The sequence below is a fragment of the Halichoerus grypus genome, chromosome 4, assembly GCF_964656455.1.
Source record: "Halichoerus grypus chromosome 4, mHalGry1.hap1.1, whole genome shotgun sequence".
Taxonomy (NCBI): domain Eukaryota; kingdom Metazoa; phylum Chordata; class Mammalia; order Carnivora; family Phocidae; genus Halichoerus; species Halichoerus grypus.
Genome location: NC_135715.1, coordinates 100,819,929 through 100,837,416, shown reverse-complemented (window position 1 = coordinate 100,837,416; position 17,488 = coordinate 100,819,929). Strand labels below are relative to the sequence as shown.

The following is a 17,488-nucleotide window of genomic DNA, read 5'->3' as shown; positions in this document are numbered from 1 at the left end:
CTCTTTGTCTATTTCGAACAGTGTCACAACAAATGACCTGTGCACACACTTTTTTTTTTTTCTGCTCACTTATCTTTGGGAGAGACTCTTAGATATAACCTGTTCAAAGGGAAGATGTGCTGATAGTTTTGTTAGGTGGCGACAACTACGCTCCCCCACTTGGTAACATGTTGCATTCTCACTAGTAGGGCAGGAAAAGATGGATGGACCCTCACCATTGGAATAGCTATGCTACCAACTTCTGGATCCTGGTGAGCCTGATGTTTGGGACATGGTGTCTTGGTGCAGTTAAAGTATGTATTTCTCTTTATGGTGAGTGAGGGTAATATGTTTTCTAATGCTTGGGGCAATAAGCTTCTTCTTCCCTGCAATGAATAATGGCCTTTGCTCATTTTCCTGTTGGATTATGGAACTTTTCCTTCAGTTTTTAGAAGCTCTTTATATATTAAAGGATACTAACCCACCATCAAGATAGAATTTGCTTATGTTTTTGCCATACAGGTTTTTTTTTTTTTTTAAAGGCAGTCAAATATATCAGTTTTCTCCCCGGATTCCTGCTGAATTCTGAGTCAGAAAATTTGTCCCCTTCCCAGGTTAATAGGAATTAGTCTGTGTTTTCATTTTTAGTTACATTTTAAGCAATGAATTTCTTTCAGTTCAGTCAACCAACACTGCTGAAATCCTCCATTCATGGAGAACAAGATAGGTTTTTAGGACTCTGATTTTCAACATTCTAGAAGAGAACTTTATAGTTTCTAGAAACACTTCCTATTTCTACTCTCTGGATACAAGGTATCTTGTAGAGGATACAGCCTATCATTCGGGTTATTCTGGCCATTTTAGAAACACCTAACATGTTTCATCTGATATAATGCACAGGTTACTTCTTACATTATTCTATACCACCTCATCCCAGCCTCTCAAAAGTTATACAATAAAGTCAAACCAAAGGCTAACTCCAATCATGCCTTACCATGCTGACCAGCCATCTATCACCCAACGTGCCACATATTAGTCTGTCCCCTAAACTGTGCCCCCAGGATGGGTTGCAACAGCAGGATGATATAGCTCCAGGAACAATAATAATGTCTGCCATGCATATAACATGCTCTTGCAAATCCTTCTGAGCTGAAAAGAACACTGAACACTTGACCATGAGCTGATTTTTAAATCACCACTGTCCAATTGCCATAACCCTTCTTAATTCTACTGTCTCATATGTCACATCCAAGGATTAAGCCCAATGTGTTCTTTGTTATGTTTAATGAACCTGAGAAAAGGGTGACTGCATACAATGGGGAGAGGTGAGCACACAGGGAAGAAGTAGGCCATGGGTCCCTTGGGTCTCAACAAAGGAAACAGATTCACATCTCAGATACTAATTCTAGGATGAAAATCTCTGGATTACAATTATTCTGACAACTTTGGAAAATGGGAGTTCTCTACTCTGAGCATCCAAATGAAGTCATGTTTAACTCATGTGACATTTCCAGAATAGGACTTCACCTCAATCGAGGAATACAGACTTCAACTCTAAGTTTATTTTGGGCATGATCATTATCAAATTTGGGAGTTTCCTTCACAGTCCTCAGCTAATTATCAGTGAAATGAGGCTCAAGGAGGTAAATTGCCAGCAGCAATAAGAAATGGTGAATATGGGAAAGGGAACAGGACAGAAACAGAAAAAAACCGACCGCCGGGGCAGTGAGTTCCTCATTCTGGACGTGTCCACTACAACACTTCCTGAAATTACCACTGCTGTTGGCATCAGTGACGCCTGATGAGCAAGAGCAAGTGAGATTTCATTCTGGGGTCAGCGCGTGAGAAGTGATTAAGTATGGAACAGAGTTTAAAATAGTTTCCTTTAAAAAAAAAAAGCTGACTTTTTTTCTTTACAAGCGTTGATGTATAAATAATTAAGACTCTTTTTTTTTTTTTCCGAAACTCTATCTACATGAAAGACCTCATTCCTCATCAGTCATCAAGTGGACCCTACACAGCATCTGTGCGGAATGAAACGTGTTTAGTGCTTGCCAATCCAGAATCCACCCAGGGTCCTTTCCCAAATGGTTTTCAGTGATACTTCATATTGAACGTTTTTTTCTCTAGAACATTTCTAAGGCTTTTCACAAAATGCTCACATGGCCTTAATTCCAATTAAACAACAACAAAAAAATTCAGTGATTCCCAAGGGAAAGGTTCCACAGCACACGTTTCTACAGCTAAAAGCCCTGAGAATCATAACCCAAAATACACAGCCATCTAGTTTGTTTTCCCATTTATCTTTGGTGGCATTCTGGAAAACAGAGGGGAAGCGTGAATACTCACGGAACATGGTATAAAACTGCTGTGGGTTCAGATTCCATTTTCCCCAGGGCGTCTTGTGGCCTTTAGACTGGGCATAGTTAGCATGGTTAAACTCTGGCTCGGTACCAAATGAATCCAGGACTCGGAGCATGCACCTGAAAAGAAAAAGTAATGTGGATAAAACTACAACTTTGACCCCAAAGTTCAAAAGGTAAAAGTTCGTGGCACCTGGGTGGCTCAGTCGGTTAAGTGTCTGCCTTCGGCTCACGTCATGATCCCAGGATCCTGCGATGGAGCCCCGCGACGGGCTCCCTGTTAAGCAGGGAGTCTGCTTCTCCCTCTGCCTCTGCCAACCCCCACCCTGCCCTGCTCGGACTCTGTCTCTCTCTCCCTCAAATAAATAGATAAAATCTTAAAAAAAAGGTAAAAGTTCTAACCTGTCCTGAAGGGACTACCAAGAACGGACAAATACTTTTCATCAGAAACACTAGTGGGTGGGAAGTGAGAGACTACAACATATATACCGAACATCTCCATGTGTGACTTCTGAGCCTGAGCCATCACACACAGATACGTTTTCCTTCAGATCAGCTGACAAGTCACAGAAGATCACTCAGATAACAGCAAAATACAAAGTCCCACGAGAGCTAGCACTGTAGACTGCCTGGTTCACTGTTGCCCCCTCGCTAGGGCCAAGCGTACACCGGTGGAGCCTAATGAAGAGCTGCTGAAGAAACAAAGAACTACCATTTTTAGAAGTGGCCATGGTCTGAATATTTGTGTTCCCCTCCCAAATTCTTAGGTTGAACCTCTAACCCCCCAAGGTGATGGTACTAGTAAATAGGGCTCTGGGGGTGATTAGCTCATGAATGGGTTTAGTATTCTTATAAAAGGGACCCCACAGGGGCTCCTAGGTGGCACAGTCAGTTAACTGTCTGACTCTTGATTTTGCCTCAGGTCATGATCTCAGGGTTCTGGGATGGAGCCCCGCATCAGACTCTACGCTCTGCAGGGAGTCTGCCTGGGATTCTCTCTCTCTCTCCCTTTGCCCCTCCAGCTCCTGATCTCTTTCTCTCTGAAATAAATTAATTTAAAAAAGAGAGAGAGAGACTGCCCCAGAATTCCCTTGCCCCTTCCAGCAGGTGAGGACAAAGTGAGAAGTCTGAGACCTGGAGGAAGGAGAGCCTTGCTTGACCACGCCGGCTCTCTGTCCTTGCACTTCAGCTTGCAGAACCATGAGCAATGAAGGTTGTCTCTAAGCCACCCAGACTGGCATTTTGTACAGCAGCTCGAACGGACGAAGATGGAGGTCTTACTCTCCGTAAAGCATACGGCACACTTTGGCTCTTTCAACAGTCATTTACCATTTTCATCAATTAATAAGAGTATTTATTTTTAGGTAGAGTTTAGAACCTCCCTTAAGAGGCAGTGTTGATTTTTCTGTCAACTTGACAGGACTGGGACGTTACTGCTTTCTTCCAGAGCCAGGAGTAAAACTGAAGATGTTTCATTTGGCTCTTCCAACAAAGTCTTCAAACTGGGTCAGCCAAATATCTGGTCTACCACCTATTTTTGTATGGCTTGTGAACTAAGAATGATCTTTATGTTAAAAGGTTTTTTCTTTTTTTTTTTAAAGGGATAGTTTGTGACATGAAAATTAGATGAAATTCCATTTTCAGTGTTCAGAAATGAAGTTTTATTTCAACCTAGCCACGCCTAATTGTTTACTTAGGGTCTATGGCTGCTTTCACTCAATAATAGAGAACTTCAATAGTTGCTGGAAAGACCATATGGCCAGCAAAGCCTAAAATATTTACTACATGACCCTTTATAGAAAGAGCCTGTTGATCACTGCTTTAGAGTACACACACACAAAAACAACCAATTCAAGAATCAATGCTGAAACCTCCTACATTAATTAACTCATTCTTTCAATTTATCACCGATTCTCAAACCATTGATGTACATTTAGCTTGTGTCTGGCCAATAAAAATAGCTGTTTTCTGTGGTTATACCTCATCAATACTTCTGAATGGCTCTTCCTGGACCAATGAGCATAAAAGCAAATAAATATTAAAGCCCACATTTTAAGGGCGCCTGGGTGGCTCCGATGGTTAAGCATTGGCCTTCGGCCCAGGTCATGATCCCACGGTCCTGGGATCGAGCCCCACGTTGGGCTCCTGGCTCAGCGGGAAGCCTGCTTCTCCCTCTCCCTCTGCCTCTCCCCCTGCTCATGCTCTCTATCTCTATCGCAAATGAATAAATAAAATCTTAAAAAAAATAAAAAAAATATTAAAGCCCACATTTTATAACCAGATAATGGCAAGTGAGTTTTAAGTATCGGATCCAGTTTCTTTCTTCCTTTTCCCACTACGATGAAGGCGTTCTCTTAACTTTTTTTTCACATCAATGTGTGATTCAGAAAAATAAAATGCAAACACCAGATTGGATTTTCCAGAAAAATCAACAGCAAATCGCCACTTTCGTGTGATGCTTTTCTCATCTGAGATCACCACCCTTTCTGTAGACAAGAAAGGGAGGAAAAGAAAGAGGACGGGAGCGAACACAAGCTGACCACAGAAAGCGTTTCCTTATTTTGGATTCCTGCGTGGCTCTCAAGGAACATGCTACCATTACGGTAACAATTTTCACAATTAGCACCAAGAATGCATCATCAGCCTGACAACCGTCAACCACAAGGTGGATGGAAACGGGAGCCCACAGTCCAGGAAAAAAGAAAGCTGGGGAGCCAAGGAACTAACCCGTGTGTGTTTTCTCCGGTCTCTGAGTAGTTTGGGGCATTCCTTTTCTCTTCTTAATAAAACATTGCCATTCCTTAACTTATATATATATTTTTAGTATCAAAGTTTGCATTAAAAACTTACATCAAAACCTCCTATATTGTAACTAACTCTTTAACTTGTATTTTAAAATAAGCCACTGGTTGGAGCCAGTATATTTTCTTCTGAGAAAGATGGCAGCATTCAGAGAACGTAGGGACAACAGTGGCTGTTCTGTAGAGGGTTGTTGCAGAGCAGGAGGGGAGGGAGGGACACACGCGGACAGGTGGGGGTGCTCTGCTCCTGCCCAGGGGATGGGGCTGAGCCTCAAAGATTACAGGCTCTGTGCAAGCACAGCAGGGAGGAACAGGCCATCCTTGTCCTAAGAAACCTTTGTCTCGAAGGCTTTGGCTACTTCTACTCAGTTGCAATCCACTCTAACAGGGTATACGCCTCTCTAGCTTTGGCGTGTGATTTTATTTTTAACTTTGGAGTTTTACTGGTTTTCTTTTAAATTTAGAGAATTCAGACAAACCCTGATGATTCAAGATGCCTGGTGGGAGCCTAATGCCTACAAACCGGGACTCTGATACTGTGCTACATGATGCTGGGCTTCTCAAGCCAGTGGAAAGCTGTAGCATGAAAGATCGAATGTCTGAGAAACTTGGAATTCTACTTCCTCCTACGTAAGCTTTAGTTTGGGAATCATCTATTTTTTTAGCTGACCTGGGTTTGTTTTATAAACCAGAGGCAGGGGACGGATCTCTGTGTATGGCAGAGGAGGTTTAACATTATAGTTTTCCTCCTTCAATCACATTCTACAGCTGTGTTTTTGGAACTGGGTCTGTGTTGTTAGTATTTATGCAGTTCCTCTAATGTCTTTTGTGTGTCTGAAGCATCAGGAACAGACCGATGACTTAAAAAGATATTTGCCTTGCTGCCCGAGGCAGCTGGCCTCCTTCTAACAGGAATCGCTGCGGTCATGCCAAATGACTTCTGGAACATTCTCTTTGCTCTGAGCCACACTACTATAAGATGGACAACTTCCTTGCCAGGACCTACTTTCTAATTTGGAGTTGAATGTAAAACATGTTGTATCTTGCGCTATTTGCACCTCACTTTCCTGTGTGTCCTCAATACTCAGCAAAGACCTCATAAGAAGAAAAATGGGTATGAGTTTTACAGTCCCGAGCGGTATACTAGTTGTATGTAGGCACTGAACACATGTTTAACTGAATTTCTTGGGTCCCTACATAAATTGGAAAGAATTTACAAATATGTTTCCAAGATCAACAGGACTCAAGGTTTTGCTCCTAAATGGAAGATCAGATGATACCTTTACATTTAATGGAATTCCTGCCATGTACCATCAACCAAGATGAATTCAGAGAGTCCTGACCGTGTTAAATCTTCAGAAGGGAAAGAAGTGGGTAAGAAACTTTCCAGAGGACCTGCTTGGTCTTTGGATGAAATCTTAGCTTCATCACACCACAAAGACTGCAAGGCTGAAGTCCTAACAGACGTCCTGCCAGCTAGTATTACTAACATGGACGATGATTTATTAAAGGGAGGATAGATACTATACCCTTCCATAAAATTCCTCTGAGACGGTGCCTTTTCATCCAATAAGAATCAAATACCAACTGCTGGTGACCATTTTAATAATGAAATCATCCTTTTTAATTGACCGAAACACTACCACTGAGGACATTTTTCTATCCCAACAGCCCTTCTTAATGGTGAGGATATGTGAGTCTAGGGATGCCCGTGATGCCTCTGTCCTTTTGTACCAGATGCCTGCCATTTGCTAAATGCCAGAGAACAATAGCTCTGCCTTTCTTTCCTTCTTTAATGCTGTAGCTAAAAAGGAAAAAAAAATGATTGTTTACTTACATGGCTTATTAACCAAAAATAAAGACGGCTATTTCCACATAACTGAGAACAAATGTGACGGCTTGTGATGTATGAAGATTTCAAGGAAAAACAAACCAAAAAAAACAGGAATAATGTGATGCAGAAGGTAGAGTGCTATCCTGGCCCAAACCAAGATTTTTACTTTGCTTTTTGATGAAACTGTATCCAAAAGGAAATGAAAAGTGCACAGACTCCTCAATCAATCCCTTCCTTCTGTCCCTGAGCACGGCACTGCCGAGGGAGAAAAAATATTGCTACTGGCAAGAAAACTGCAAGAAAATCTACAGACAATGATGTTTTCCCTACTATGTTTTGGAGAATCTTAATATCTTGACTTTTTATTTCTTTTGAATATCTACTAAAGGACTTGCAATCTGATATAGGCTTGGAGATTAAAGTTAATAAATAATATTAAATTATAAACTAATCTGAAATGGACCTAGTTCACGTTGTTAAGGATTCAATTATTGGGTCAAGTTACAAGAACACATCAAAACATCTCTTTACCCAATAGCAATAGAAAAGAAACACATGAAGAGATTTTAAGTCATGCTACTTGAAAGATTTTCCAAGTGTTCTTCTAGGAAGTTGGTTCAAACTGTAGGTCAACATTCACTATCAGCTAGTCAAGTTGGTACTAACTTCAGGATTTTTACCCAAATTTATGTACCACTGACACCATTAGATAAAATATGTTTATTTACATCTATTGGAAACTTTTAAAGGCCATAAATGAAAGCCAGTACCAACTCTAGTAAGGGGAAGATAACCAAAAATAGTGTATTTCTCTTCTTTAAAAATTATTATTAAATTTAAACTGGATACTTTGCCTGAAGGCTGAAACTGACAGCTACCGTCAGCTTGTTAAAAACGCATGTAAGTGTCCAAGATGCGCTGGAGGTACCACGGCATCACACTGAGCCTCTTTAGAAAGACTGGAGGAAATCTGAAAGCTTGACAAACTTCATTATATAATTCATTGTTATTTAATGCCATGCTTGTGTACCATGTAAAATCATCTCAAACACTAAATCATGGTCCCAAACCGACACAGAGGGAAACAATGGGTTCTTCTCCAAAATGACAAAGGCGTGCACTTGGGTCATTCTCAGCACACATCGTCTTAAAAAGTGCAAAACCCCAGCATTCAGACAAGGTATTCACAGCTTTCTCTTCCAAAAATGACAACTCACGAGGGAAAAGGGAAGAGAAATGAGTCATCATCTCAAACCTGAGCAATATAAGAAATGACATTTTCCACATTTTATCCAAATTGTTACTTAAACAAATGATACTGGGTGTAGGCACACAGAGAGGAATGAGGAGTATTAATGAAGGTGAAGAGGTGGCTGGACACTTATTTTCTATTCCTAAAAGAAATGAATGAAAATAATGAATAGCCTTTGAAAATAAAAAGTCACTGGGGAGAATGTGAATTTCAATTAGGAATGAGAAACCTATTCCACACAGTCCAAAAGGTAATATTTGATAAGCGTTTTCTGCCTGTAACCAATGTCCCCCCTGTTTTAAAAAAATAAAAAAAAAAAGCTCTATTAACTTTAGGACAGCATGTAGCACTTACTGGTAGTGAACCCAGGATGGCCCAAGAGTTTTCTTGAATTGAGCAAGTCCTACAATATCAATATAAATGAGCTCAACGATCCTGTCTCCTACAGTTGGGCAGCCAGATCGGTTTCCTACAACCTTCTTCATTATCCTAGAAAAAGGATAGGAGAGAGGAAAAGAATAGTAACTTATTTCAAGATATGACACTTAGCAACATTAACAGGCAAACAAACATCCCAAGAATGTTGTCGGGGAGGATGGTCTGTCCTAATCTCTGATTCTGATTCTGGCAAAAATAAATGGTGGCACAGGTGCATGCGTACGTACACACACACACACACACACACACACACACACACACACACTGAAACCTAGGAAGAGCTGGGTCTGAATCTGTCTCTATTATCTAGCTCCACTAGCAGCCACGAGATCTTAGACAAGTCACTAACCTTTCTGGTCGTTCCTCCTCATGAGAAACAAACAAACAAAAAAACCTGACCTACCCACAAAACAGGATTTGTGACAGAAAAGATAGTAAGAAAGCAACATGTCAGGGATTCTTCAGGTGTTTAAATGAGGTATTAAAAAGAAAAGTGCCTCATGTGTCCCAGATACTCAGTGGCTACTGCTTTCCCCAACAGAACCTGTTCTCATTACTCCAGCCCCTACTGACTTCCTAAAGGTCTTCAATTTCTAGCCACTACAATATAAACTTCTATACTGTCTTGTGCTGTTTCCTAATTTTTTCTATGTCAATTTTTTCCTTCTGACTAGACTCTATTACATAACCGGCACTGTGGTTTATAATTTTTCGTTACCCTTCCTTCCATCTACCCATCTCCTCACCCATCCATACAAACCCACCCTTGCACCCAGAGAGAGCTGACATACTTGGTCAAAAGCCAACTTCACGTGCGGGAGTAAAAACTGCTCACCGAACCACACTGCCACTCACACCCAGAAATCGGTCCTCACTGATGCCTTTTATCCCTGCCCACCCCCCATAACCATCCCTCACCAAATTCTGGCCACCCTACTTCAAAGGACAAGTGCTAGGAGTCTCTGCTCTGTAGCTCGGTACTGCCACGCCTTCAGGTACCCTCCTCCTCCTCCTCTCATCTGGCCCTCTGAAATGACCAGGTTCTGTATAACCAGTTTCTTCCCAAGAATTTGAAAGTATTTCTACACAGGGCCAGACAGTAAATACTTTCGCCTTTGCAGGCCACACGTCCCCTGTCTCAAGCACGCAACTCTGCCCTTGGAGAACAAAAGCAGTCCTGGGCAATCCATCCACAATGGGTGTGCTGTGTTCCCGTGGGAGTTCTGTGACAAAAACACATAGAAGACTGCATCTGGCCCACGGTGCCAGCGTGTGCGGACTCCTGGTCGACCCTGTCTTCAGCGGTTCCCAAACTTGTCTGCACACTGGAATTATCTGGAGCCATCGAGATACTCATGCCTGGGTCCTATCCCCACAGGTTGTGATTTAATTAGTCTGGCATATGGTGTGGGCACTGGGAGGCCACAAAGATCCCCAGGTGATTCTAATGTGCAGGCATCTTCAGGAACCACTGCTCTATGTGGCTTTCATAATTACCTTCTTAAATAAAACACATCTGGTTCTGTCACCAGTGCTTAAAGCACTCTATGGACTTCTTGAACAAAAAATGAAGTCTCTGCCTGGTAGTCCTTTAGTACGCCTTTTCTGACCTCCCTAGAGTTCCCACAGTTTTCCATTTATTCACCCACTCACTCATTCCTTGATTCATCCCTTCACTGGTTTGCTCAGTAACTAGTCACAAGCACCCGCTGGGTGCTGGGCACTATTCTAGGTGCCACATACACCATGGTGAGCAATAGTCACTGTTTCTGTACTCTCTTGGCTTACGTTATAGCATCCATGCCTCAATTAGTACTAATCACATTGCAATTAGTGTAATTATTATGCGATGTATTAGCCGTAATTACCAAAAGACTGGCATTTCCTTGAACACATGCTGGTCATCTCTGTATACCCCATACCGAGAACCAGTGCCCAGAAAGCACTGAATGACTGCTGAACGTAGGGACGCCTCGACTGCGCAGGCCATGTACACAACGTGTTTTAAAGCAAGCAGGAGGCAGTGTGCTAAAGGGACACGGGTAGTGTTGAGGGGTTCAGAAGGCCTCGGGTTCATCTAGATCCAAAAGGAGCAATTTAGTACAGTGGTCAAGAGCACAGGCTTTGAGGTCAGACAGGCTTAGTTCTAATCCTGGCTCTCAAGTGTTTTCCATGTGTTCTTAAACAACTCAGTTTCCTCATCGTTAAAATGCAGAAAGCAACAGCACTTACTGCCAAGTTTGTGTAAATAGTACGTAAAATGCTCAGTATCCGATGCACAGTCGTGCTCAACAAACGTTAGCTGCTAATAGTCGTCATCGATACTGTGGTTATCCTAACTGTTGACCCTCCTGTTGTAACTAATGCCCTGATCACAGTTTTAGCATATAGAAATCATTTTAAAAATGACAGTTGATATTATTGCTTTCATCTCAACAGTGCCACTCCTCAGGTGTGTGGACCTTGGCCCCTAACACAAGTGACATCTCTGGGCATCAATGTCATGGACAATAACGTAGGAGTGTGGGGGGGCATATTTTGTTTTACACACCCTTCCATCTCTAGAATGCTCACTCTAGGTATTTCTTCTGGAACGTTTGGCATACTGCAACATGATAACTTGGCTGCTGGGAAGAAAGTCTCCATGGGCAGTTATCCAAAGGAGTGAAGGGGTGCGAAGCATTCCTGCCTAGCCATGCTGTGTCAATCTTCAAGAGATTAAGAGAGGGCTAGAGCCAGAAGAAGGTTTCAGGGAACTAGAAAAGCCAGGTAGAGTTAACAGACTCAGACTGGAAAGTTGGCTTTACTGAAAAGAGGATTGGATCAGGGCTTTCAAGAAACTCATTCTATCCAAATTAAATTATAAACAGGAACCTGCCCTGTTTTAAGATTTGGAAGGCTTGAAGTTGAGTAGGGAATGGTATGCATTTCAGCAAGAGACAGGGAATCAGGAAAGTCAATAATGTTTTGTGCTGCACATGTTGGAAGCACCTGTAATAGCAAAGAATAAGCTCCTTAGTTTGAATTTTCTGGCATTCATTTATGAAGCCTCTGGAGCCTGCATCTACAATGAAAACATATTATCCTTTTCACAGTGTATGTATTTAGCTCCTGAAAATAATCTTCTTATCTCCTGTTTAGTGAATTATCACTTTCATTTTCCTCCACAAGAAATTACACACTAATAGAGGGCTTTAAGAGTTTACAATTTCTTTTTTGTATTCTGATTTTAAAATTGAAAAGTAATCTCCTTACTCCTTGAGCTCAGCCAGTGAAGCTGAAATCCTAATGTCATGGCCCAGTAAGTACAGAGATGTAATTAAATCACTCCACTGAACTAATTCACCAAGAGGGCCACCACTGAAAGCTGTCTCTGCTATCTTAAATCCAGATTCCTTAGTCAGGAGTCCCAGGTGAACGAGGACCTGAAAAAAAAAACAAAACAAAGGAGAGGCATATATTGATTCCCACTGAACCAAGTACAAACTCCATAGTAACACACCAAAAGCAATCAACCAATTCTAAAGTGATGTTTACGTTCTAATGAAACCTCAACATGGCGTAAGATTTTTCTAAAAGGTACAAAGAAATGGAAGGAAATAAAGTCACTACTGCCCCTTTTATGGCTATGAACATGACATACGGACAGTCTGTTTCTAAAAAGCAGGATAACATTTGGGAAATCAGAATTAAAGGAGAATAAGCCAGGGCAATAAAATTATCATTTAACAATATTGTTTTTTTTTTTTTCCCACAGCTGGAATATTTTTAAGGTTTTAATGTAAAAAATTCCAAACATAGCCAAAATCAGACACGATAATGCAGTCAATTCCAATGTACTCATCATATAAATTTCACAATTATTAACTCAGGATCTTAATGTACACCCCTCATTTTCTCCGAACCCCTCTAGCTTTTGTTGAAGCAAATCCTAGAGATCATATCCTTTCAACTGCAAATACTTCAGTTTGTATCTCTAAAAGAAACAAACCTTCAGTTAAAAAACATAACCATAACATCACTATCACCCCTAAAATAGCTATTAATTCCTTAATATCATTCAATATCCAGTTATCTTTTACACCTCCTCAACTGTTCCTGTTTTCAAGCACAGTTGTTCAAGTCAGAAGTCAAATAAATTGCATAAACTAAAATTGTCTCATTTATTTCTCAGGCTTCTTTAACTCCATCCTTTGGGGGTGGGGAGAGTTTTAAATCTGTCAAAGAGACTAGGTTGTATTTCCAGTAGAGTCTCTCACACTTCGGGTTTAGCTGATTATATAACAGATTCTTCCACCCCTTGTATTTATAGTAAATTAGTAATTAGATCCGCAGGCATGATTCAATTCATATTTGATGTTTTTGGCAACACTACTTCATAGGTGGTACTGTGTGCTTCCACTAGTGGGAACGTCTGGGCTCTCTGGTGATGTTAGCAGCTACTGATGATCACTAACTAGATGCAGTCATCCATTAGGGGTTGCAAAATGGTGATACTTTATTATTCCTTCTGCCTTTATTAGCTGGAATGCTTCTATAAAGAGAAACTACCCCCCCCCCCCCAATCAACTATTTGGCTCTGCTGAAGTACGGTTTACATAGAAAAAGCCCGGGAAATATTTCACTCTTACCCTTTATCAGTTTTCAAAATAACAGATTTGTTTGTTAGCATACTCTAATGACCATCAACGAGGCTTTTTAAAGGTATCATTATAAAATCATGGATAGAAGTATATTAGATGCGTTTCAATAAGCTGTAGTTATTATCCTTACGGATTATCAAATTGTCCCATCTTGCCAATGGGAGGCCATTCAAGTTGGCTTCTAAGTTCTTCTGACACAATTCTAGTAGTCTTTGAGAGTTTCTTTGCTCGCCAGTATGACAGATGTTCCCGGCTCATCATGTACAACTTCTGTCTCAGACCTTAACCAATGATTTTTCCAAGAACCTCTTATACCATTTAGTGGAAATGGCATCTAAAGATCAAGTTCTGGTGCATAAGGGGACTCTAGTTAATCATTGTCTGTAGCCCTTTTCAGTGGACGAAGCTGGAAATTTATTTCTCCTCCAGGATAAAACCAATCATAAATTCACACTGGTACTTCCCATTCAAACTCAGGATTACAGTAGCTTTGCATAACATTATCCATCTTACATATGTTATTTCCTCTCTCCCACATGGAAAATCCCACTTCTCCAGGATACTAACATTAAGTCCTTAAGCTTTATTCCAATATGCAGAAGGGATTCAGAATGAGAATATCTACACCACCACCTACTACGTGTAAACTTAGTAAAACTCAGTAAAACTTCTCTTAAGGTATTTTGCAGTTTTTTTGTCCTTTGTGATATACCATCAGAAATGCTCAACTGGCTGTGTTCTAGTCACTAAGAACAGTCCTTCTTTGTGTGTTTGCTGTAAAAGTGGGTACGTAGTCAGCTCGGGTCTTATTTTCTTTGTAATTTTTAGATACTGTTTTTTTTTCCATAATTCAGTTTTGTTTTATACTATGTCAAGTGATTCTAGTATCAAATCTACAGAGAAAGATATATTTAGTTAAGTCTAGTTTCTAATCCTGTTGCCTCCCTCCTTCCCCATATTTGACTCTTTTTATTGTGGTAAAATAGATGTTAATATAAAATTTAATATTTTAACCACTTTTAAGTGTACAGTGGCATTAAGTGCATCCACAATGTTATGCAACCAGCTCCACTATCCATCTCCTTTAATTTCATGGTTTATCCATTTTTAAAAATATGATCAAGCATAAATGTATATTATATATACATCATGTGTGTGTACATGCACATATCTTTATGTATACATGTAGGTATATAGATATATAAAATTATCTCTTCCTTTTAAAAATAATGTTCACTGTTCTCCATCTACTATTTATTGACCTATATATAGGTCAATATATCCTAGAGATTATTGCATAGGATTATGTAAAAATACTCTAGTTCTTCTTACAGTCCACCTGGATTTTTGACCTAATTCTCTTCTACAGAGGACTATCTGGGGCCTGAACATTTGGACCTACTGTCTCATAAATTCAAGGGATTTAGCAGAATGGAACCACTGAACTGTCACTTGGGGTTTTGCAAGTTCATCATCCCTATTTCCTTTTTTTGAGGATATCAAATTAGTCAAATTAGGAACACCAAAGTCATTTTTAATTAATTTTTAGATGCGGGTAGTAGAGATTGCTTAATTTGCTCTGTTGTCATCCGGACAGTTAATCTAAAGCCAAGGCCATTTAACCTATAACTATAGGCTATAAAATCTTTCATGCTCAGGGTTATTCCCGGAGGTTTTCTAAGCAAATCCTCATGAACTTCAGACAAATTGGCCCCAGTTTAATTGATAGTATCTCTCCCTCAAGAACAGAAGCAGAAGCACCAACTCAACATAGCAGCAATGGAACGCACCAGTTGCCCAAAGCCCAGAACTGACAAATACCACAACCAGGAGATTGCCAAGATGATGTAACAACAAGTTCTCCAAGGTTGTATCTGGGTAAAGCCAAGAGGGTTAAGTTTCCTGATGCCACGGGGACAGTCAGGATAGTTCAAAGGAAAATCTCACAGGCAGATACTGGGCTTGGCTTCACCCAAGAAACATGTGTGCTGGTCCCTGCTAAGCAGGATTACTGTAACTGGGGAAAGGAAAGCCCAAAAAAGGCTGTACAAGAGACTGAGCAGATTCACCCTGAGGGAATATCATTTGAGACATGACATTTCTCTTAGTCTTGTTTCCAAGCAAAATCGAATTTTAAAAGAAAACTGGCATCTAACTGAACTGAATTCATCAGAGACTCACTTTCTTCCGCTTTCTCTTTTCAAGATTCTGCTTTTCTGCCAGGGACTTGATTGCCTGGATCCACGCATCAGCCATTCGCCGGATCCGGAGTCTCATCCACCGGAATTCTTCATGCTTTTTCATCATGTTGTAGAGAATATTAAAATCTGTACGAATCTCCGCCTAGAAACAGAAATTTAATAAAAATGAACGGAAGATAAAAAGTCAGAAGGCATAATGGCTGTCATGATGTGACATTTGAAAACTTGAAAGAGCTAGTCAATTAAATGCAGGGCTTCAAAAGTGAGGCTTGTCTGCTGCACAGCTTTACTTCAAGGCCCCAGGATTACAAATTAAAGTAAAGGCCCCTGACTGCTGATCTGCTGTATGGGACATCATTAAAAAATGAGAAATTGAGAAAGGCCCAGCACAGTCATTGCAAAGCCCCGAGTTACATTTAAATGCATTTTTTTTTTTTTTTACAATGAGTATGCTCGATGTACCTTGAAATTCTCTGCACCCGAATTTATTGCCACTTGGATCTACTGCAAGGCAGCAGACTCCTGGAAAAAGTAAAGTCAATTCTTAACAGGCTGCTTGGCATTGTGTAGGTTGCCAGAAAGCTTTAGTCTGCCCACAAAGTTAAGCAGGGAAATAAATGCTCATCTTCTAGTTTTGTCCCAATCTCAAACAAACAAAAGTTCATTATTTTTTAAGGAATTTAAAAGCCAGCAATACAATTTTCCTACCATAGCTGAATAAAATTTAAGACTCAGGCCAGAATAATTTAAAAGCCAGGAAGAACATTTTTCTAATGTAGCTGGGTACAACCAGTGATCAGAATAACAGAAAAATAGTAGCGCTCCTATTTATTTCTCGTAACATCTAGAACATGCTAACTCCATCCCTCAGCAGTCACGCACTTTGTTCTCAACACTCACCTGATCCCTTCTTGACCCAACCTTCTCCCAAGATTCCCATGGCCTACTGCATGGGTCAGCACATTGTGGCTGGGGGGCCAGATCACGCTGCCAGTTTTGGTATAGAAAGTTCCGCGGGAACATGGCCACACCTGCTCATTTACATCCTGTCTATGGCTGCCCCTTGCACTCAAGGTCAGAACTGAGCAGTTCCAACAGAGACCTTACAGCCTGGAAAGATGAAAATATTCACTATCTGGCCTTTGACAGAAAAAGTCTGCTGACCCTTGGTCTAAAGAATAAAGACATAAGCTTTTAATATGGCACAGAAAACCTTTCATGGTCCCTACTGATCTTTCCCATCTCATCTTCCACCAAAGCTCATCCAACACCCTATGGCCTTGTCCACTGAACTGCGCTCTACTCCCTGAAAACACCAAACTCTGGTGTGAGCACCTTTCCCCCCGGCACATCAGACACACCTTCCTCTCCTTCATCTACTGTGAACTCACTCATCATTTGAAATTCAGCTCCAATGTCATCGTCTCTTTGCAACCTCTCCTAACCCCTGCAGGCTGAGATGACTGCTTTCTCACTCACTTCCATCGGCCTGTGGTTCAGCTTTTACTTGGGTGTGGTCATGATTTTCACCTGTCACCCTTATGAGATCGCTGAGCGCCCCGCATCTGGCACCAGGTCTCATTCCTCTCAGGAGCCTATCACTCAGGACCCCCCAGAGAATCGCTCGAGAAACAGACACTACTGGTTAACTGATTCGATCACCCACATTTCCACAGGTCTGCGGAAAGTTGTTCTTCAGTTTACCATGATTTCAGGTTACAGCGGGCATGTCTAGCTGACTCTGCAGGTATCCCTTGGCATGAGAACCAAATCACAAGCCTAGTTTCCAAAAATCACTCACCAATGAATTATGATCGGCTTCTTCATAGGGATTTTTTGCTCTCCAAGGTAAATGAGGACACCAATTTTCAACCTGAAAAATACATGAGAGACACTAAGTCTGCTGGTTCGTTTGTACACCACGTAATGTTCACGCTAAGCACCAAGCACACCGTTCCCGACACACAATGAGCAGTA

At 41.0% G+C, this 17,488-nt stretch overlaps 1 protein-coding gene across 8 annotated transcripts in view; it reads right to left on the bottom strand.

Moving 5' to 3' along the window:
• The window catches only part of MGAT5 (alpha-1,6-mannosylglycoprotein 6-beta-N-acetylglucosaminyltransferase), a 557,249-nt gene that overhangs the window by 108,871 nt on the left and 430,890 nt on the right, over positions 1-17,488 (bottom strand). For all 8 annotated transcript variants that reach the window (XM_078070704.1, XM_078070706.1, XM_036106945.2 and 5 more), the window contains 5 exons: positions 17,313-17,384; positions 15,492-15,653; positions 11,923-12,092; positions 8,584-8,718; positions 2,329-2,462 (listed from right to left, as the gene is read on the bottom strand). In XM_078070704.1, coding sequence (XP_077926830.1) covers positions 2,329-2,462; positions 8,584-8,718; positions 11,923-12,092; positions 15,492-15,653; positions 17,313-17,384 — 673 coding nt within the window. The remainder of the gene's footprint in view (positions 1-2,328; positions 2,463-8,583; positions 8,719-11,922; positions 12,093-15,491; positions 15,654-17,312; positions 17,385-17,488) is intronic.